Here is a 23,257-nt window from a genome sequence, read left to right as displayed (position 1 = left end):
AATAACTTAATGGGCCCAATTGTGCCCTTTGAATGGACCAATTTTATGCTTCTCTTAGAAAATTTTGAGTTCGGTGTAGTTTCTTGGTGCTTCTTCCTGTGATCCAAGGATTAAGAGAAAATCCCAATGGAATCAGACCTCTCTGGGATTGAGGAGAGACAGGAGTGAGAGAAAAGACATCCTGTCACATCTTAGTCCCACGACTGCTATGCTTTGCGGCAGGAGGAAAGAATCAGTCCCAAGAATTACATTGAACATTTCCAAATCTTCAATATCAAGGATGAATTTCTAAAACAAGTTTTGTAGATAGAAGTTCTCCAGCTAGTCATTAACTAAAATTTACATGCAATACAGTGAAGGATGCTGTACTTAACAAAAACCACATATAGCTTATTTATCTCTAATTTTAAAATAATTCCTTCCCTTATTGGGTATGCAAGTGAGCAGTGGAGAAAGTGGTGCATCTGCAATACCTAAAATTTAAAAAAAGAAGAAAAGAAAATGAAACATCAGTTTAAAAATGGCCAAGATTAGAGGGTGGATCATGGACCCTCCTTAAGTGAAACAGAGTATTTTCAAAACGAGGCATGATGGAATAGCAGGCTGGAGCCATGAGAAAGTTGAGAGGCAATTAGTCAGCATAGGGAGGGTCAAATGTAGTGTGTTGTTAATTCCCACTGGTGAAATAAGCTGACCACTTACCGGCTGGGGCCAGGGATTTTAGTGCTTCCAGAAGATGCGGGCTAGAGAACTTTACCAGGCACCGGAGGGGCTCTTCTCTCTCAGCCAGGATGCCCCTGTTTAAGTCACTTTTGAATTTCGTTTCAAGCTGCCATCAAATATATTTATAAATGACTATTAAATACATCAATTGCAATGGCAAAATATAAAGAGACAGGATTATGTGTTTCACTAATTCTTGTTATCAAGAAACACAGGGATGAATGGGAGTGGGAACCATTTAAATTGCTAATTGCAAACACTAGGGGAAACCAGGATATCAGCAATATCGCACACAAAATGCTGAGGGTGCACAGTGCCTGACATGCAGGAGATCCTGCCCTCAGGATGTCCTTTACTTGAGCATTAGGTTTACATTCTGAATGGAAAATGAGCACTATTTTTCGTAATCTGTCATTTCAGTGTAAAAAAATCTCATGTGTTTTGGGTCACTACCACAATTTAACTTATAGAAAACTTAAGAAACATACAGAAGGAGCACAGTGTAAGGAGTCCCCCGTACATATCACTCAGCTGAAACAATCACCGGTCTTGTTCCATCTACTACCCCACCTCCTGTTCCCTACTGCCCGTATCCACTGGATTGTTTTGAAGCAAATCCAAGACACCATGGTATCTTGCTTGTAAATATATCGATATATACCTAAAAAGGATTTTTTCTAAACTTCACCTCCACATTACCACACCTAAGACAATTAATAGCAGTTCCTCATATCATCAAATATCCAAGGATCGCTACTTCAATAGGCACTGGGCTCTTAGATTCTAACTTCAACTTTTTCCTTTTTGCTTAAAATGATTCTTAAAATTTAGAGGCAGAATGCTGAAGCACTCATGCATGAAGCAATGCAGAGGGTGAGTAATGTCTGCCGATAATTCGGATGGCTCAGAACAAATAAAGAGAAAAGAAAGCAAATGTGGCTAAATGGTAACAATGAGCGCATTTTGAAGCAAAGGGGAAATGGATGCTCACTGAAGTCTTCATGCATGTTTCCTGAAGGTTTGGCACTTTTCAAAGTACAAGAGGTAGGGGGAGTTTAGTAGCAGGCATGAATAAACGTGTGCCTTGACTTAGAGAATAGACACAATCGCAGATGTGTATAAAGGGAAGTTTTGTGGGTTGAATCTTATGGGTCCTAGACCAGCGGTTCTCTATGCAGAATCAGCTTGTGGGCTTGTGAGAACAGATGGCTGGGACCCACCTCCAGAATCCCCTATTCAGTAGGATTACGGGGGCCAAGAATCTACATTTCTTACCCATTCCCAGGTGATGGTGATGCTGCTGACCCAGAGGCCACACTTGGAGAATGACTGTCTTAGGGTATATTGAAAAGAACTGGGTTAAAACCCGCCATTCAGGGAACTTAACTTGAAAGGTGTCAAATCAACTTTTCCCACTAAAAACAAACCAAACCAAACAGGTGTTGGGCCTGACTAAGCAGATCACTGATAGACTTCAAGTGTGGCCTGTAGCTGCAGAAAATTCTAAGCATGAAGAATTTTATTGGAAGGTTTGAAGGGAGGAGAGTGTTATGAATATGAGTATTAGAGTGGTCATGACATAAATCTTGAATTTTGCTAATGGTGGCCAAGGGCTTGCCCCCCATATGGCTTTCCTGGTGGGCAGTGACTCACTTCTGGAATGAGCCAGGTTTGCAGGTGACTGTTTTTTTCCCTATGTGATGCCAACTGGGCTATATAATGACTGATTTCTTTAATCTTTTGTCCAATAAGTATTTATGAGCACTGACCATGTACAAACACTATTCTAGGTGTGGATGGGCTAGAAGCATACAATTTTTTTTTTCCTCAAAAATATCTAGCTCACAGCTGGTTACACATAACTAGATTAATGTAAAAGGTGAAATGAAAGGCAAATTCAAAATTTCCAAAGGTTGTCCTTTGCAACAGAGGAACTTACTAAATAAGATAAGGAAGTCTATTTTAACTCATAAATTTTACAAAATTAAAGTGACAAATGAATGACATAAGTTTCTTTGAATTGTTTTCCACTTGAAATTTTAGTTATTTTTAAAAAATATTGATAACTTGTAGTTAGTTTATAGCAACATCCTACCTTATATTGTGCAAATTCTAGTCTTGGTTGAGGATAGTCTCCAAAAATTTCTTGAGTCACTCTTTGCACTCTTTCTTTTTCAACTTTGTTTTCATGAATGATCCTTGAATCCACTATAGATGGAAGATTTTAAGAGAAACCAGCTGTTAGGAATGTATTTCATCCACAAAGTATCATCCTTTCATTCCTAATCTTTTAACTTGCTCATATAATTTTGAAATAGCATTTACTGCTTTTTCACTTGATTGTAATAATTTCTTACAAAGTAGAAAGTTAGAAATATAGGCTGATAAGAAAGAAGATAAAAATCACTCATAATCCTACCACACAAAGCTAAATACTGTTAACATTTTAATACATTTGTCTAACCCTTTTTTTCACTGAATAAAAAGATATGTATTTTTAAGGCTGGGTTTATAAAATAGACACAATTTTGTACCCTGCTTTCTTTACTTAACATGAAATCAATATTAGTTCCTATGCCATTGGAAAGTCATGGTTTAGTTCATAATGGCTGTACCATTTCATTTTACTGCTAAGTCACTGCCAAGGAGGAGGAACATTTCCATTTTTATAGTATATTATACCCCACCACTTTTTCTGAACTTTCTGATCTGCATTAGTAGTTTCATATTCTATTTTCTTGGGTTTTCTATGGATGGACTCATGTCAACTATGAATGGTGATATGGTCATGATTCTGAGTACAGGCGCACCTCAGGAATAAGTGGGTACAGTTCTATACCACTGCAATGAAGTGACTCACCTGAGTCTTTTGGTTTCCCAGTGCATATGAAAGTTATGTTTATAACATGCTGTGGTCTATTACATGTGCAACAGTATTAGGTCTAAGAGGACAATATACATGCTTAATTAGAAAGTCCTTTACTGCTAAAAAATGCTGACCATCATCTGAGCCTTCAGCAAGTTGTAATCTTTTACAATAGTAACGTCAAAGATCACTGATCACCGTAACAAAAATGAAAAAGTCTGAAACATTGTGAGAAACTGTGGCAGAGACACGACCTGAGCCAGTGCTACTGGGAAAATGGTGCCCACAGATTTGCTCAATACACGGTGGCCACAAACCTTCAATGTGTAAAAAGCGAAATACCCACGAAGTGCAATAAAGTACTTGGGAAGCAATTTACCCAGTGCATTACGATCCTGGGCTCCAGGCTCAGATTCGGTTTTTTCTTCTGGCTTTGCTGATTCCTAGTTATGTGATTCTGCTCAGCAAGTTACTAAACCTCTCTGAAACCTAGTTTTCTACCCCTCTTTTCTCATGAAAAGAGCTTGTTCATGGGACTGCTGTGAAGATTAAGGAAATGATACATATAAACCCCTTAGTATGGCGCCTGGCACAAAAGAAATGCTCAGTTAAATTATTTAATTTTTTGGTTTGGTTGTGGTTATGATTAGATGCCATTCTAGCAAATTCTAAAGGAGACCTATATTAGCTTAGCTTCCCCACTTCAACAGAAATTTACTTTTCAGTTTTCTGAAAACAGGAGATACTTTTGAATCACAATCCTGGTACAGAAATGTTTTACTGGGTGGGAGAAATCTGAAAAGGAATGTCCTTCCAAATTTCAGTTTTTATCTTAAAATACACATACTATTTATATCTAGCCCAAAGCTTCTTTCTTGTAGAGATGTAGTAGAGTTGTGAGTTTCAAAGCTCTAGGAAAAAGAAAACAGAAAAAAGTGAATGCTTTCCTAATTTTATCACCTCAAAGTATAGATGTTAATTGGTTTTAGTGCACAAAAGTATGGCAAATCTTATTTTTCGTTTTTCCCAACACAGATATTTGAGGCCCTATACAGACGGAGTTGAGCATTTCTCCTAGAGCGATATTGACAGAGACTGCCGGGGCCAGCAACAAGGCTGCTTTGTTTGAGGAACTCTGTACCTTGTTAACATAAAAATGTATCTGGAAGAACTATAGCTGCTGAGCCAAAAGCTAGAGAAATCAAAGGCAGCCTTTACAATGTGATGCTGCAGCTTTATGTCTTTATAACTGTGGGAAAAAAACCTCACTGACATTGCTTACAGAAAAATAACTTTCCTGCTGTAAGTGTAAATCTCCCTGACTTCTTCACTCACTTTCCCCTACTGAAGGCACTGTTTTTATAATCAAGTGTTTGACGAGTTTTTCTAGAAATGCAACTAATCATAGCAGAACTGTTGATATTAATAGCAATTTGGTAGGAGGCTGGTAGGTAAGAGGGAAGGTGCTATGGGGCGAAATCATTACCTAACTTTTTTTAAAAATTATTTTTAATTGGAGGATAATTGCTTTACAATATTGTGTTGGTTTCTGCCATACATCAACATGAATCAGCCATGGGTATACATATGTCCCTTCCCTCCTGAACCTCCCTCCCACCTCCCACCCATCCCACCTCTCCAGGTTGATACAGAGCACCAGGTGTGAGCTACCTGCATCATAACAGCAAGTTCCCACTGGCTATCTGTTTTACATACGGGAACATATATGTATGCAACTTCTTAATGTTAAGCTTGTTTTCCTTAAAGAGTAGCTTGCAGAAAGCCATCACTTCTTTCTACTTAGAACAGATGAAAATATATAAGTAGAACATACCTAGGGGCTCAAAGATATACAGTCTTAACAATTCTATAGGAGTCTGAACATATGAGCACACAGATGCCATGCAGAGGGGAAAAAACAACAACAACAACAACAACAACCCTGAGCCTTGGAGCATGGCTAGATCCATTATCATTAAAAGGAAAATAATACATTCAAATTTTTTTTTCTTAATAGGTTTTTGGTTTACTCCTAGTACACTAGACACACCTCATGAAGTTATGAGGAATTATGGTTATACCCTTTGTACCAAATTGGCCCAGTATAATATGCCTTGATATTTGACCAGGAACATTTTTTATTTTTTTGACTCACACAACATTGCACATGGGATCTTAGTTTCCTGACCAGGGATTGAACCCATGCCCATTGCTTTGGAAGTGAAGTCTTAACCACTAACTGCTAGGGAAGTTCCACACTCAAATAATTTTTTTTTTAACATTCAAATGCAGAGCTCATTTTATTGAAACTCAGTCGAACAAATTACCATTAATTTGCCCTCAGTAAAATTCAGTATTAAAAATGTTTCATGTTTGCCAAGTGAAAAGTAAATAGCTGAAACATGTAAATAAAACCTTGTTTTTAATTTATTTTTTTATTGAAGGATAATTGCTTTACAGGATTTTGTTGTTTTCTGTCAATACACTCAAATAATTTTGACAAATAAACTGTGGGAATTCATAAACCAATGCTTCCTCTTTTAATTCCTATATCACTTACTTGACTAGTGGGACAAAAAATTCTGCTTCTCTCTTGCATAAAAGAATAATATAATCAGCTTCAAAAGATAATGTCAAGTTACTCTGAAGAGAAAATAAATTCTGATTGGAATAGCTGATTAGGAAACAGGGGCCCTATAACATACACTCCAATGACTGATGGGCAGTATAAACACAATACAATTATGAAAAGATGAAAGTGAGGAATTATCTTATTTCCTATCATGTTTGCTGAAAACCTTCTCCACTTCAGGGACATCTGATGTGATCTCCTGTTGTTGGAGGTAGACTTTCCCACCTCCTCAACTTCTAAATTATGCATGAAGAGAAAATGGAGACTCGGGTTTAAATAGAGTCATTGATGGGCTTACCTGATTATACTGTTTAAAAACAATAGCCTTAAGAGAGTCCAGATATCGGCTTCTGAGGTCCATTTTCACAATCTGATGGTGTTTGCTAGCAACTGTCAGTGCCTTGAAGTGAAAATTAGCAAGATTATTAATAGCATTACTGTGTCTATCCCTTTATTTATAATACTTGTTCAGAAAAAATGTAGGAGTTGTAATCAGTGAATAATTTCTACTTAAAAGTGAAAAGAAATCCAGAACAATTAAATCTCATGTTCTGTTACTCAGCTTGAGAAACACAAACAGTGGCTAGTGGCGTTAAGATCCGCAGAAAAGCAAGGTCTTTTGTAGCATTTTTAGAAAAGAGATCCTTTTTTTTTTTGGTCAAACTACACGGCAGGCAGGATGTCAGTTCCCCACCCAGGGACTGAACCCATGGCCCCTGCAGTGCGGAGTCTTAACCACTGGACGGCCAGGGAAGCCCCAGAGTGACCCCATTTAAAGTTAGGGATTATGATAAATTAAGGTGAGAGTTAAGAATAAAGGATGAATACTCAAATGTTACCATTTTTGATGATTAGTTGTTAATACTACAATGACACTGCCATACAAAAATGCAAATAGAAAAAGCAAATTATAGACCCTATACACCACTCTGGTTTCTGTAATAAAACATCTTCCAAAAAGAACCAGCAAAACTGTTAAAAGCAGTTACTTTGGGTGAGTGGGACTGGGAAAAAGGGGTATGAAGTCTTAAAAGATTGGTTAGAGACTTCGTTGGTTGGATTTTTACCTCAATTATGCATTACTTCTCGATTTCGAGACACTAATGGAGAGTTCTAAACCAATGCTGATGCCGTGCTCTCACTTGCAGAATAATAGTACTTCCTGCTCTTTTATTTTAAGAGATCAAGAATTATGGGTGGTAGTTTACATCAAATGATACTGAGGAGTTTAAACCTACATGGCCCTGAGATAAGGATAATGCAAGCGCTGACTCATTGGAAAAGACCCTGATGCTGGGAAAGATTGAGGCAAAAGAAGAGGGCACCAGAGGATGAGATGGGTAGATAGCATTGCCGACTCAATGGACAGGCACTTGAGCAAACTCCAGGAGATAGTGGAAGACAGAGAAGCCTGGTGTGCTGCAGTCCATGGGGTTGCAAAGAGTCGGACACAACTTAGCAACTGAACAACAATACCGCTTATAGTAGTTGGTTCCATACCTGACCCAGAAGGGGTAGATTGCTCTTCAGTTGGGAGGACGAAGTGAAGGCATATGGAGTTTGGGAATAGTACACCACGTAAGCAGGTTTGTACTGGTTTGGCTTTTTATACTGTGTTCCCCAGGCAATTCGAATCCATACCGAGTTCTCCTCAGCATCTCTGAAGCTGACTGTCACCTTATTAAAAAAAAAGACATAAGTTCTCTAATTAACATATCATGTTGCACCAACAACTGATGCTTTTTAGGGGTGAAGGATGTCACTGTCTGGCTGAAATCTGGCAGTTTTTCTCCTACTTCTCATTACAGTGATTTGGGAAATCTCTGGAAAAGTGTTTTATGGTTGCTTTGTAAAGATACATCCATGCCTTGTAAAGACTTTTGGAAGGAAAAAAAAAATTTAAATCCCACAATCAATGTATGACATCACAAATTTTCAATAATTTCTTGGCCTTTGTCCTGAAAAAAATAGTAGAAAGGGACAGAAAATGGGCTAACTTTTAACAACTGAAACATAGTTTTTAGTTTGTCTCTTTGTAAGTTTTCCCAAGAACTTTCTATTTTGAAGTTTTATCTGATAAGATGTGCAGTTAATCCTCTCTCACACACACGTGCACACACACACACGCGCACACACGCGCGCGTGCACACACACACACACACACACACACACTCTCCACCCAGCACTCCCCAGTTACACTTCCTGTGCCCTCTCATACCAGCTTCTCTCCCCCGTGGTTCTGGGCAGGAGTTCTTAACCTCAAGTCAATGGTTAGAATTCAGGGCATCTATGGACTTGGGGGGGGGTGGATAGTTCATCTTTACTTGTGGGCCTCTGTGATGGCTCAGAGAGTAAAGAATCTGCCTGCAATGTAGGACACCTGGGTTCAATCCCTTATTTGTAAGTGACATTTAGCATCTCCTTCAATTGTGAAAGTAGGCATCAAGACAGTAGAATTTTAGGATGTTATTTTGTTGTCCACAGAAATCTCAAGTATTTTTATCACATTACAATTGTTGCATGAGTCTCAAGAATATCAATTATACCTATTAGCACTTTGAAGCTAGTTGTTTTTAGACCCATTATGAGATTATTTATTGTGTTAATAAAGCACATGCATTACTGCATCAGTTTGCCATCTTAATGCCATCATAGTAACTATTTTTAGTATCATTTGTTTCCCCTGTGATTCTGTAGAGTTTACTTTACAGCATTTAAAAACACACTTCTGAGAAGTGGTCCATAAGCTTCACTAACAGCAAAAGCATCATTGCCACAAAAAGGTTAAGACACCTGTCCTAGAGCAGCCACTGAGTCACTCTTCAGTCCTGGGCACCGGGAGATACTACTTGGCATGATGTCGCCATCCTCAGCCTTTGGGAAAGTGGGGTTAACTAGCCACTAGTTAAGTTATGCAGAGGAAGGTAAAGATAAGCCAGGAGACCTCAGTTGGTTGAGGAAAGGGATGAGGACGTGCTGGTCAGCTCAGAGTAGAGGGACAGGGCAGACAGAGAAGACCCAAGGCCTTTACCTGTTTATCCTCATCTAAAACCTGCAGCGCACACAGCATGTCCCTCTCCGGCTGGCCTTTCAAGCAGGACAGATGTGACCAGTGGAAAAGCTCCTCTGTCCCCCAGCCCCGTGCTGTTGCTGCTGTCCAGTCGCTAGGTCGTGTCTGACTCCTTGCGACCCCATGCCAGGCTCCGTGGGGTTCTCCAGGCAAGAACACTGGGCTGGGGTGCCATTTCCTTCTCCACCAGCCCCTCCTAGTGTGCCTGAAATTCATTCACGAGGCAAACCCTTTCGGACCATGGTAGAGATAAGAAGAGATCTAACAACTGAAATACAAGGGCATCAAAGTAGGAGGAAATGTGAATGTTTCAGGCGCTTTTTCTCCTTGCATGGTAGGGGTGGCCTAGGGTTCAGAGAACAGAAATCTCTGCTGCCTGAAAGAGGGACAGGAAAGACTGTCAAGTGAGGAGAAGGTGCTGGGAAGGAAGATGCACATAAACTCTGAACTGGACCCGAGAGAGATGCTCTCTACCTTTGTTTTGGGTGAAGTAGGGTGGGTGTGCTGACTGCAGTTTTGAAAGAGGAGTCGGCCAGTCAGTCTGAGCTTCATGAGAAGGCTGCTTCCAGAAGGGTCCAGACCATATATCTACAACATTCCTGGAGAAGTGGCCATGGATTCTGTGCCTATGAGGCTTATGTTTGTTTTTTCTTTTATAAAAGAAAGCAGGTGCATGCAATATACCCACAGTCCACACAGGACTCTCCTATAACCTCTGCAGAGTTCACAATTTCATGGTAACAAGAGTTTTCAAATAATATAATCCAAAATAACAACTTATTCAAAAAATTTAAATAATAATAATAAAAGAGAGAAATCTTCTTTTGGTTCAGTTTTCTTTGAATTAATTTATAAATTAAATACGTTCCCCCTCAAAAGGCTGAAGATTTTGTTCTGTTTTGTAAACCTGATAAAATGATTCTAAGGTTCATCTGGAGGAATGGTTAGGACATTTCTGACAAAGAAAAATAACTGGGGGTAGGGTTGACTTGTCTTAAGGGTTATGAAAATGTTTTAAAAACTAATGATTAATGGAATGAGGAGTTTGCTCTAGGCAAGTGGCCCCCCTGACACCAAAACCAGAAGCAGGAAGAGTTGCCTACACAGTCACTGGCAGGACCACTGTGAGTGGTCTCCCTGCTAGGGCAGAGCCGGCCCCTAGAGTAGACCAGAGTAGGTGCTTTCTGCAGGCAGCTGCTAACTCAGGCTAAGCTTGTGCTCCTGCTGGAGACAAGCAAAGGGGACAATAGGGAGGGGCTGGTGGGATTCCTTCCATGTGGGGGGGCACAGCGGGAACAAGAAGAAATATTTCCCTCCAAGAGTCTTGTGGCAGAAAAAACAGGGCTTGAGGATAAGCCCGGGGAAAGGATGTATTTTCTCTGAGAATTAAGCATGTTTATAAGCAGTAGAGTAGGAAGCAGAAGAGGGAAGGGAGTAAAGATACAAAAGAGAACAAAGAAAAACAGAGCAGAAAAGTTGGATGAGGATGTAGGAGATGAATGCACAGCACACAGAAGGGTCGTTGTAAGAAAGGAGATGAGGGAACATATTCGGTGACAGGTGCCTGAGTAGAAAGCAGGACCAGCTCCAGACTAAAGGATGAGGTAAGGGGATGGAGGTGACATCACCTTTACGGCAGAAGGCAAAGGAACTGAAGAGCCTCTTGATGGAAGTGAAAGAGGACAGTGAAAAACCTTAAAACTCAACTTTCAAAACACTAAGATCATGGCATCCGGCCCCATCACTTCATGGCAAATAGATGGGGAAACAATGGAAACAGTGAGAGACTTTATTTTCTTGGGCTCCAAAATCACTGTAGATGGTGACTGCAGCCGTGAAATTAAAAGATGCTTACTCCCTGAAAGAAAAGCTATGACCAACCTAGACAGCATATTAAAAAGCAGAGACATTACTTTACCAACAAAGGTCCATCTAGTCAAAGCTGTGGTTTTTCCATTAGTCATGTATGGATGTGACAGATGGACCATACAGAAATTTGAGTGCTGAAGAATTGATGCTTTTGAACTGTGGTGTTGGAGAAGTCTCTGGAGAGTCCCTTGGACTGCAAGGAGATCAAACCAGTCAATCCTAAAGGAAATCAACCCTGAACATTCATTGGAAGGACTGATGCTGAAGCTGAAACTCTAATACTTTGGCCACCTGATGCAAAGGACTCATTGGAAGACTCTGATGCCGGCAGGAGAGGGGATGACAGAGGATGAGATGGTTGGATGGCATCACTGACTCAATGGATGAGTTTGAGCAAGCTCCAGAAGTTGGTGAAGGACAGGGAAGCCTGGTGTGCTGCAGTCCACAGGGTCGCAAAGAGTTGGACATGACTAAACTGGACTGAAGGGGATGGAGAGACAAGTCAAGGAGTTTGAGAATCAACTGCAGGCATGAGCCACCCAGGGCCATTTAGGTAAAATTCATTATTGTTAAATAAGATGATCATTTTTAGATTCTCAGTCAAACCAGCCACACTTCAGGTTCTTGGCAGCCACATGTAGCTACTTGGCTGTGTTCTGGACATTTCTGATCTAGAACATTTCCATCAGTGCAGAGTCCTACCGGGCAGTGCTGCTCTTGAGGAAGAAGCAGAACCCCTGAATTGAAAGGTAAGGGGAGCAGAACGTTTTTACAATGAGCAGAGTTTGTCTTTGATATTGAGTAGAATAGTATGGAATATTACTAACTGAAATTCTTGCAAATTAAAAAAACAAGGTAGTGATGAATTTTCAGTGCACGGGTGCCGTGAAATTGAACCTCATGGAAATTCAGATAAATTCTATTCTTACATTTTTTAATGCTCTCTGAAGAATTTTCTTGAATGAACTTTTGAATTCTTCCATATCAAAAAGATCAATGTTGTCACCTGTCAAAGTGAAAAGAAAAATCAAGAAAAATCAAGGGAGCTACACTGTCTTCAATACATTTGCAAAGACCCTGAAGGTAAGAACAATAATGATCGAATCACACAAACACTGCCAGTATCTCTGACTCACCAAATATATTTCTCACTTTTCTATACATGAGTAATAATCATTTCATTTGGAAAGAAGAGACTTAAGAGGAACATGCTGCTATTCCTTTTTAAATTGCCCAAATATCAAATACAAGTGTTTGGTTTAAAATGAGAAACATTACCTGGTCTTTTACTCATCTGAAAAACATCCCAAATTTTCTGGTGCCGATGAAACTGAGTATCTGAGGGAGGGAGAAAGAGCTTATTACTGCATGTCAGAGAACTTTCAAGCAACGGGCTTGTAAGTACATATTTTTAATAATGTGAACGTGGAGAAAGTAACAGTAATTTACAAATTAAGTTATGCAGATTTTTATTTGAAATATAAATTTTCAATGGATTAAATTTACTCCAATAAAACGGGTTATAATGAATTACTCAACATAGTAGAGATTTAGCCTTCATTCTTAGACCATTTATTCTGTCCATACAGGTCTACTCCAGAGTGCTGCATCTCTCCAGAAGCCAGCGATGACGTGTTCCCGGCACTGGTGTTTCCATCGACTTTGCTTATTCTGCACTCTTCTCCTAGCTCCTTGGGCACCTCATTATGGTCTCTTCTAAAACACCACCATGCAGAAAGGCCTCCCTGAGCACTCTACCCAAATTGAAGCCTCCATCCCACTATGGTTTTTCCAGTAGTCATGTAAGGATGTGAGAGCCGGACCATAAAGAAGGCTGAGCACCAAGGAATTGATGCTTTCGAACTGTGGTATTGGAGAAGACTCTGGAGAGTCCCTTGGACTTCAAGAGATCAAACCAGTCAATCCTAAGGGAAATCAACCCTGAATACTCATTGGAAGGACTGATGCTGAAGCTGGAGCTCCAATACTTTGGCCACCTAATGCGAAGAGTCAACTCATTAGAAAAGACCCTGATGCTGGGAAAGATTGAAGGCAGGAAGAGAAGGGGACAACAGAGGATGAGATGGTTAGATGGCATCACTGACTCAATGGACATGAGTTTGAGCAAGCTCTGGGTGCTGGTGATGGACAGGGAGGCCTGGTCACAAAGAGTCGGACGTGACTTAACAACTGAACAACAATAACAACATCCCGCCCTGCTCTAGTTTCCTTCATGGCACTTATCACTTCCTGACATTACAGCATGTATTTAGATGTTCATCTGCACACTTGCTTGTACACATGAGATACTGGACTTAGTCTTGTTCATCTTATTCCCAGTGTCTAGCCACTGCTGCTGCTGCTGCTGCTGCTAAGTCGCTTCAGTCGTGTCCGACTCTGTGCGACCCCATAGATGGCAGCCCACCAGGCTCCCCCGTCCCTGGGATTCTCCAGGCAAGAACACTGGAGTGGGTTGCCATTTCCTTCTCCAACGCGTAAAAGTGAAAGGGAAGTCGCTCAGTCATGTCCGACTCTTTGCGACCCCATGGACTGTAGCCTACCAGGCTCCTCCGTCCATGGGATTTTCCAGGCAAGAGTACTGGCTGGCATTAAATATATGTATCTGATGACTGACTGAATGAATGGATGAATGTAGGATACAGAAGGCGCCCTTTAGGAGTTACAAACTTAAGAGTATCTTGGATTAAAAATGGATCCAGTAAGTTATTGAGCTCAGTCCCAACACATCATCATCCTGGCTTTACTCGGTTCCTGTGCTGACCCCTATCTGCATCTGTGTCTTTGGACCTAGGATCAAGGTGCTCTGCACCCCAAAAAGAGGGACTGTGGGCTCCAACACTCAAGGGCACCAATCTGCTGTGCCTTTGAACTATTATTTTTCTTGCCCTTGTCTTTTTTTCTTTTTTGGTGCCTTGGTGTTCTCTCCCTATCCCAGTCTGTTTATGGCGATGGCCTGAGAAATCTTCATTATCTAGTTTTGTCTAAAACAGGTATAATCAGGTACAATGTGATGTCTGCCCTTAAAGATAGCATCCAAAAGGTTTTGTTTCTTTCTGATATATTCTTCCTTGGTTCTGTGTTTCAGAATTCAGATGGCCTGCTAAATGATATCTGAATAAGGTTGTTATAATAATAATAATGGAGAGGAATCATTTTTTGTGGATAATGATTCCTTTAAGCACCATGCAGAAGTTCATGATAAATGGCAAAGAATTAAGTACAAATGCTGATGTTTCCTCGAATAGTTCATATCTGAGACTAACCCATGATCTTTGTGACAAGCTTGGTCCCCTTCTAGTGTCCACTGTCTTAGTCAGGGGTCCATCTTCCTTCTAGTGGCACATGCAGACTGCGGAGCCATGCCTGCCTCTCTCACTCAGTACCCCCTTGACCACACCACATGCAAGTCCAGTCAGTGCTATCCTTACAAGCGGCACTGTAATTATAACAAATTCTCAGAAATATATTTTCAAATTCTGTTAGCAATAATACAAAGCCTAGCAAATACTTACTATGTCCTTATTATGTGCCAATTACTGTGATAAGAACTTTTCAAGTCTTATCTTACTTAACCCTCACAACGATCCTGTGAAATACAGGGTGTTATTATGTCCATTTGATTTAGGAAAAGTCTGAAGCTTAGAAAAAGGTGACGTGACTTGGCAAACGACACAAGACTGGTTTTAAGTGACAGAGCTGAAATATGAAACCAGGTCAGCTTGACTCTAAAATCTGAGCCATCACATACAAAACTGCCTCTCTGATGAAACTGGACTGGTTAAGTGTAAATACAAACCACCAAGACTTACAAATGATGTCTAAATGGGCTGCATCATTGAGCCTTGCACGATTCTCCTGAAAGAGAATGTAATAATACTTTTAGTAATTATGGTGATAGGTTTGGTTCCACTCCATCTACAGCACATTTTAGGGTTGCTTAGGACAAACTATGAGGGCCCTCTCAATACTGTACTGACAACATGTCTTGCAACTACGCTCTTCTGATTCATGTCCCAGTACAGGCTCTCACAACTGTTCTCCCACGATCTACTCTTCATTGATCATTTTTAACTTTCTGTTTGGTTTTTTCAATCAATGGTATCCTTTCAGACCTCCTCTATACCAGGGTTTCTCAACCAGGCTTCAGGGACATTTTGAGTCAGATACATCTGTCTTGTGGAAGCTGTCCTAGAATGTAAGGAACATTCCTGGCCTCTATCCCCTGGAAGCCAGCAGCACCCACTCCCAGTTTTGACAACCAGAAACATCTCTTCTGGGAGCAAAACCATCTCAGCTGAGAACTACTACTCTATACATACACATTTGTACGTTCACATAGTATATAGTTTCTTTTAATGTTATACATAAAGATCTAGTTTATTCTTTTTAATGATCGAAGAATATTTTGTTAAGTGGATGTATCATTTTTTATCTCATAAGTATAGTTAGTTCCAATTTCGTGTGTGTAAGTAATGCTAGTTAACATTTTTATTTATATGTAACCATTTACATATAACTATATATAAAAATGTTTATCAATTATAATATCATATATAATTCCTTATTTTTAATGTTTTATATATATGTAAATATCCAGAAGTGGAACTGCTGGGTCATAAAGCATATTTATTTAAAATGAATGAGGGAAGGGTATACTGGGTATACAAGTTCAGTTCAGTTCAGTCGCTTAGTTGTGTCCGACTCTTTGCGACTCCATGAATCGCAGCAAGCCAGGCCTCCCTGTCCATCACCAACTCCCGGAGTTAACTCAGACTTAACGTCCATCGAGTCAATGGTGCCGTCCAGCCATCTCATCCTCTGTCGTCCCCTTCTCCTCCTGCCCCCAATCCCTCCCAGCATCAGAGTCTTTTCCAATGAGTCAACGCTTTGCATGAGGTGGCCAAAGTACTGGAGTTTCAGCTTTAGCATCATTCCTTCCAAAGAAATCTCAGGGCTGATCTCCTTCAGAATGGACTGGCTGGATTTCCTCGCAGTCCAAGGGACTCTCAACAGTCTTCTCCAACACCACAGTTCAAAAGCATCAATTCTTCGGTGCTCAGCTTTCTTCACAGTCCAACTCCCACATCCATACATAACCACTGGAAAAACCATAGCCTTGATTAGATGGACCTTTGTTGGCAAAGTAATGTCTCTGCTTTTGAATATACTATCTAGGTTGGTTATCACTTTTCTTCCAAGGAGTAAGCGTCTTTTGATTTCCTGGCTGCAGTCACCATCAGCAGTGATTTTGGACCCAAAAAAATAAAGTCTGACACTGTTTCCACATTTATTTCCCATGAAATGATGGGACCAGATGCCATGATCTTCGTTTTTTGAATGTTGAGCTTTAAGCCAACTTTTTCACTCTCCACTTTCACTTTCATCAAGAGGCTTTTGAGTTCCTCTTCACTTTCTGCCATAAGGGTGATGTCATCTGCATATCTGAGTTCAGTTCAGTAGCTCAGTCGTGTCCGACTCTTTGCAACCCTATGAATCGCAGCACGCCAGGCCTCCCTGTCCATCACCATCTCCCAGAGTTCACTCAGACTCACGTCCATCGAGTCCGTGATGCCGTCCAGCCATCTCATCCTCCGTCGTCCCCTTCTCCTCCTGCCCCCAATCCCTCCCAGCATCAGTCTTTTCCAATGAGTCAACTCTTCGCATGAGGTGGCCTAAGTACTGGACTTTCAGCTTTAGCATCATTCCTTCCAAAGAAATCCCAGGGTTGATCTCCTTCAGAATGCACTGGTTGGATCTCCTCGCAGTCCAAGGGACTCTCAACAGTCTTCTCCAACACCACAGTTCAAAAGCATCAATTCTTTGGCGCTCAGCCTTCTTCACAGTCCAACTCTCACATCCATACATAACCACAGGAAAAACCATAGCCTTGACTAGACGGACCTTAGTCGGCAAAGTAATGTCTCTGCTTTTGAACATACTATCTAGGTTGGTCATAACTATTCTTCCAAGGAGTAAGCGTCTTTTAATTTCATGGCTGCAGTCACCATCTGCAGTGATTTTGGAGCCCCCAAAAATAAAGTCTGACACTGTTTCCACTGTTTCCCCATCTATTTCCCATGAAGTGATGGGACCGGATGCCATGATCTTCATTTTCTGAATGTTGAGCTTTAAGCCAACTTTTTCACTCTCCACTTTCACTTTCATCAAGAGGCTTTTTAGCTCCTTTTCACTTTCTGCCATAAGGGTGGTGTCATCTGCATATCTGAAGTTATTGATATTTCTCCCGGCAATCTTGATTCCAGCTTGTGTTTCTTCCAGCCCAGCGTTTCTCATGATGTAAAGTTAAATAACCAGGGTGACAATATACAGCCTTGACGTACTCCTTTTTCTATTTGGAACCAGTCTGTTGTTCCATGTCCAATTCTAACTGTTGCTTTCTGATCCGCATACAGATTTCTCAAGAGGCAGGTGAGGTGGTCTGGTATTTCCATCTCTCAGAATTTTCCACAGTTTATTGTGATCCACAAAGTCAAAGGCTTTGGCATAGTCAATAGAGCAGAAGTAGATGTTTTTCTGGAACTCTCTTGCTTTTTCCACGATCCAGTGGATGTTGGCAATTTGGTCTTTGGTTCCTCTGCCTTTTCTAAAACCAGCTCGAACATGCAGTACTTCAGTGCAATCTCAAAAACGACAGAATGATCTCTATTCATTTCCAAGGCAAACCATTCAATATCACAGTTATCCAAGTCTATGCCCCACCAGTAAAGCTAAATAAGCTGAAATTGAACGGTTTTATGGAGACCTACAAGACCTTTCAGAACTAACACCCCAAAAAGATGTCCTTTTCATTATAGGGGACTGGAATGCAAAAGTAGGAAGTCAAGAAACACCTGGAGTAACAGGCAAATTTGGCCTTGGAATGCGGAATGAACCAGGGCAAAGACTAACAAGAGTTTTGCCAAGAAAATGCACTGGTCATAGCAAACACCCTCTTCCAACAACACAAGAGACGACTCTACACATGGACATCACCAGATGGTCAACACCAAAATCAGACTGATTGTTATTCTGTGCAGCCAAAGATGGAGAAGCTCTATACAGTCACCAAAAACAAGACCAGGAGCTGACTGTGGCTCAGATCATGAACTCCTGATTGCCAAATTCAGACTTAAATTGAAGAAAGTAGGGAAAACCACTAGACCATTCAGATATGACCTAAGTCAAATCCCTTATGATTATACAGTAGAAGTGAGAAATAGATTTAAGGGCCTAGATGTGACAGATAGAGCGCCCAATGAACTATGGAATGAGGTTCATGACATTGTACAGGAGACAGGGATCAAGACCATCCCCATGGAAAAGAAATGCAGAAAAGCAAAATGGCTGTCTGGGGAGGCCTTACAAATAGCTGTGAAAAGAAGAGAGGTGAAAAGCAAAGGAGAAAAGGAAAGATATAAGCATCTGAATGCAGAGTTCCAAAGAATAGCAAGAAGAGATAAGAAAGCCTTCTTCCGTGATCAATGCAAAGAAATAGAGGAAAACAAGAGAATGGGAAAGACTAGAGATCTCTTCAAGAAAATTAGAGATACCAAGGGAACATTTCATGCAAAGATGGGCTCGATAAAGGACAGAAATGGTATGGACCTAACAGAAGCAGAAGATATTAAGAGGTGGCAAGAATACATGGAAGAACTTTACAAAAAAGATCTTCACAACCCAGATAATCATGATGATGTGATCACTAGTCTAGAGCCAGACATCTTGGAAAGTGAAGTCAAGTGGGCCTTAGAAAGCATCATTAGGAACAAAGCTAGTGGAGGTGATGGAATTCCAGTTGAGCTACTTCAAATCCTGAAAGATGATGCTGTGAAAGTGCTGCACTCAATACGCCAGCAAATTTGGAAAACTCAGCAGTGGCCACAGGACTGGAAAAGGTCCGTTTTCATTCCAATCCCAAAGAAAGGAAATGCAAAAGAATGCTCAAACTACCACACAATTGCACTCATCTCACACGCTAGTAAGGTAATGCTCAAAATTCTCCAAGCCAGGCTTCAGTAATACATGAACCGTGAACTCCCTGATGTTCAAGCATATCTGAGGTTATTGATATTTCTCCCAGCAATCTTGATTCCAGCTTGTGCTTCTTCCAGCCCAGCGTTTCTCATGATGTACTCTGCATATAAGTTAAATAAGCAGGGTGACAATATTCAGCGTTGATGTACTCCTTTTCCTATTTGGAACCAGTCTGTTGTTCCATGTCCAGTTCTAACTGATGCTTCCTGACCTGCATATAGGTTTCTCAAGACGCAGGTCAGGTGGTCTGGTATTCCCATCTCTCTTAGAATCTTCCACAGTTTATCGTGATCCACACAGTCAAAGGCTTTGGCATAGTCAATAAAGCAGAAGTAGATGTTTTTCTGGAACTCTCTTTGCTTTTTCAATGATCCAGCGGAGGTTGGCAACTTGATCTCTGGTTCCTCTGCTTTTTCTAAAACCAGCTTGAACATCTGGAAGTTCACGGTTCACGTATTGCTGAAGCCTGGCTTGGAGAATTTTGAGCATTACTTTACTAGCATGTGAGATGAGTGCAATCGTGCGGTAGTTTGAGCATTCTTTGGCATTGCCTTTCTTTGGGATTGGAATGAAAACGGACCTTTTCCAGTCCTGTGGCCACTGCTGTTTTCCAAATTTGCTGGCATATTGAGTGCAGCACTTTCACAGCATCATCTTTCAGGATTTGAAGTAGCTCAACTGGAATTCCATCACCTCCACTAGCTTTGTTCCTAATGATGCTTTCTAAGGCCCACTTGACTTCACATTCCAGGATGTCTGGCTCTAGGTGAGTGATCACACCATCGTGATTATCTGGGTGGTGAAGATATCTTGGTCGTGGCTGTGCGGGCACAGGAGGGCCTAGAGGAGCTACTCCACGTTCAAGGTGATGAGGGGCGGCAGTGAGGAGATACCCCTCGTCCAAGGTAAGGAGCAGCGGCTGCGCTTTGCTGGAGCAGCCGTGAAGAGATACCCCACGCCCAAGGTAAGAAAAACCCAAGTAAGACGGTAGGTGCTGCAAGAGGGCATCAGAGGGCAGACACACTGAAACCATAATCACAGAAAGCTAGTCAGTCTAATCACACTAGGACCACAGCCTTGTCTAACTGAATGAAACCAAGCCATGCCTGCGGGGCAACCCAAGACGGGCGGGTCATGGTGGAGAGGTCTGACAGAACGTGGTCCACTGGAGTAGGGAATGGCAAACCACTTCAGTATTCTTGCCCTGAGAACCCCATGAACAGTATGAAAAGGCAAAATGATAGGATACCGAAAGAGGAACTCCCCAGGTCAGTAGGTGCCATCAATATGCTACTGGAGATCAGGGGAGAAATAACTCCAGAAAGAATGAAGGGATGGAGCCAAAGCAAAAACAATACCCAGCTGTGGATGTGACTGGTGATAGAAGCAAGGTCCGATGCTATAAAGAGCAATATTGCAAAGGAACCTGGAATGTCAGGTCCATGAATCAAGGCAAATTGGAAGTGGTCAAACAAGAGATGGCAAGGGTGAACGTTGATATTCTAGGAATCAGTGAACTAAAATGGAATGGAATGGGTGAATTTAACTCAGATGACCATTATATCTACTACTGCGGGCAGGAATCCCTTAGAAGAAATGGAGTAGCCATCGTGGTCAACAAAACAGTCCGAAATGCAGTACTTGGATGCAATCTCAAAAATGACAGAATGATCTCTATTCATTTCCAAGGCAAACCATTCAATTTCACAGTAATCCAAGTCTATGCCCCAAACAGTAATGCTGAAGAAGCTGAAGTTGAACAGTTCTATGAAGACCTACAAGACCTTTTAGAGCTAACACCCCAAAAAGATGTCCTTTTCATTATAGGGGATTGGAATGCAAAAGTAGGAAGTCAAGAAACACCTGGAGTAACAGGCAAATTTGGCCTTGGAATGCAGAGTGAACCAGGGCAAAGACTAACAAGAGTTTTGCCAAGAAAATGCACTGGTCATAGCAAACACCCTCTTCCAACAACACAAGAGAAGACTCTACACATGGACATCACCAGATGGTCAACACCGAAATCAGACTGATTATATTCTTTGCAGCCAAAGATGGAGAAGCTCTATACTGTCACCAAAAACAAGACCAGGAGCTGACTGTGGTTCAGATCATGAATTCCTGATTGCCAAATTCAGACTTAAATTGAAGAAAGTAGGGAAAACCACTAGACCATTCAGATATGACCTAAATCAAATCACTTATGATTATACAGTGGAAGTGAGAAATAGATTTAAGGGACTAGATCTGATAGATAGAGTGCCTGATGAACTATGGAATGAGGTTTGTGACATTGTACAGAAGACAGGGATCAAGACCATCCCCATGGAAAAGAAATGCAGAAAAGCAAAATGGCTGTCTGGGGAGGCCTTACTAATAGCTGTGAAAAGAAGAGAAGCTTTTAAAAGCAAAGGAGAAAAGGAAAGATATAAGCATCTGAATGCAGAGTTCCAAAGAATAGCAAGGAGAGATAAAAAAGCCTTCCTCAGCGATCAATGCAAAGAAATAGAGGAAAGCAAGAGAATGGGAAAGACTAGAGATCTCTTCAAGAAAATTAGAGATAACAACGGAACATTTCATGCAAAGATGGGCTCGATAAAGGACAGAAATGGTATGGACCTAACAGAAACAGAAGATATTAAGAAGAGGTGACAAGAATACACAGAAGAACTATACAAAAAAGATGTTCACGACCAAGATAATCACGATGGTGTGATCACTCACCTAGAGCCAGACATCCTGGAATGTGAAGTCAAGTGGGCATATAAGGGTATAGTAAAATTCTTTGCACAATACTTGCAACTTTTCTGAAAGCGTGAAATCACTTTAAAATAAAAAGCAAATAAGTAAATAAATACATGTGAAAGAGAGTGTCTTTCTGCATAATTTGATCAATATATCTGAGTATTATCTTTTCATCTTTCACAATCTGAGAGTTAAGAAAAGAATACTGCTAACTATTTTAACTTCTTCGTCTGTTTCTTCTCCCTTGGTATTCACTTTTTTTTTTCCTCCCTAATTTATAAGCATTCTTTGCAAGTTGAAAAATCCAATTAAAAATTAGCACCTTTTCCACTATAGTGGGACAGAGTCCTCCTCACGTCATAGCCTAGAGCTACTTAAATCTCTTTTGGGCTAAGGAAAGGAAAGAGAGAGGAAAACCTAAGTGTAGCATGATATTCAATGTTAATCACTTTGAACACGTTACCTCACAAAGCAGAACCAAGTCCTGAACAATAGATTCCTTTCTCTGCCGAAAGTTTACGGTCTGCAGTTGATTTTCAGACAAAAAATTCCAGGTTTTTAGGATTGTCATCATTTCCGTCATTGGGATTTTCAAGATGGTCCTCCTGAAAAACTCAGCAAGAGTTTCATCCATCTTTTTGGCACTTTAATAAAAATAAAAACAGCACAACAAAGTATTAAGCAAACACAAAAGTACAACTTAGTGAATTTTCAGCATCATAATTTTAGCCAGAATTATGATTTGTAGGTGAAACACCCAAATTTTTCAGGCATTCTGCAGAGTATTTCAACAAGAGGATTTTCTCTTAAGTGTACATTTAAACATGTTTTAAGGTTTTTAAAAATTAGTGTTCTCTCTCCTTTCTTGGCTAGAGTATTTTGATCTTTTGATAGCAATAGTAAGTGAATCACTCATTTACCTATTCATGTATCAAATTACTAAGCACCCATTAGTGCTAGGCACTTTTTTAGGAACAGGGGATAGAGCTTTAACCAAAAATTCCTGCCAGTAGGAAGTGTCCTTCATAGCTGGGAGAGACAGGCAACAGGAAAATCACAGAAAATGTTAAAAAGTGGCAAGTGCTGAGGAGAAAAGGGAGCAAAGTTAGGAAGCTAGTAGCGGTGAATAGGGAGCAGGCTGGGAATGGGTGGGGGCCGAGGGGAATGGAGAGGAGGCCTGAGAGAAGGTGGCATTTGAGCCAATTCTTGGGGGAGGAAGAGTGAGCTGTGTGGCTGGTTGTTGGAGGAGCTCTGCAGGCAGATGGAACAGCAAGTGCAAAAGCCTTGGGGCCATCAA

The 23,257-nt window shown here is 40.8% G+C and overlaps 1 protein-coding gene across 1 annotated transcript; it reads right to left on the bottom strand.

Moving 5' to 3' along the window:
• Window positions 1-390: 390 nt before the first annotated feature.
• Window positions 391-22,594, bottom strand: LOC128071157 (centromere protein N). Its single transcript, XM_052664124.1, has 10 exons — window positions 22,424-22,594; window positions 14,991-15,036; window positions 12,439-12,498; window positions 12,090-12,166; window positions 7,722-7,898; window positions 6,520-6,621; window positions 4,437-4,500; window positions 2,819-2,931; window positions 703-829; window positions 391-473 (listed from the first exon to the last, which is right to left on the bottom strand). The coding sequence occupies exons 1-10, from the start codon at window positions 22,592-22,594 to the stop codon at window positions 391-393; spliced, it is 1,020 nt and encodes a 339-aa protein (XP_052520084.1).
• Window positions 22,595-23,257: the final 663 nt, after the last annotated feature.

Source organism: Budorcas taxicolor, unplaced genomic scaffold (genome assembly GCF_023091745.1).
Source record: "Budorcas taxicolor isolate Tak-1 unplaced genomic scaffold, Takin1.1 scaffold233, whole genome shotgun sequence".
Taxonomy (NCBI): Eukaryota; Metazoa; Chordata; class Mammalia; order Artiodactyla; family Bovidae; genus Budorcas; species Budorcas taxicolor.
The sequence above is the reverse complement of the archived record's forward strand: the minus strand, read 5'-3'. Positions and strand labels throughout refer to the sequence as shown.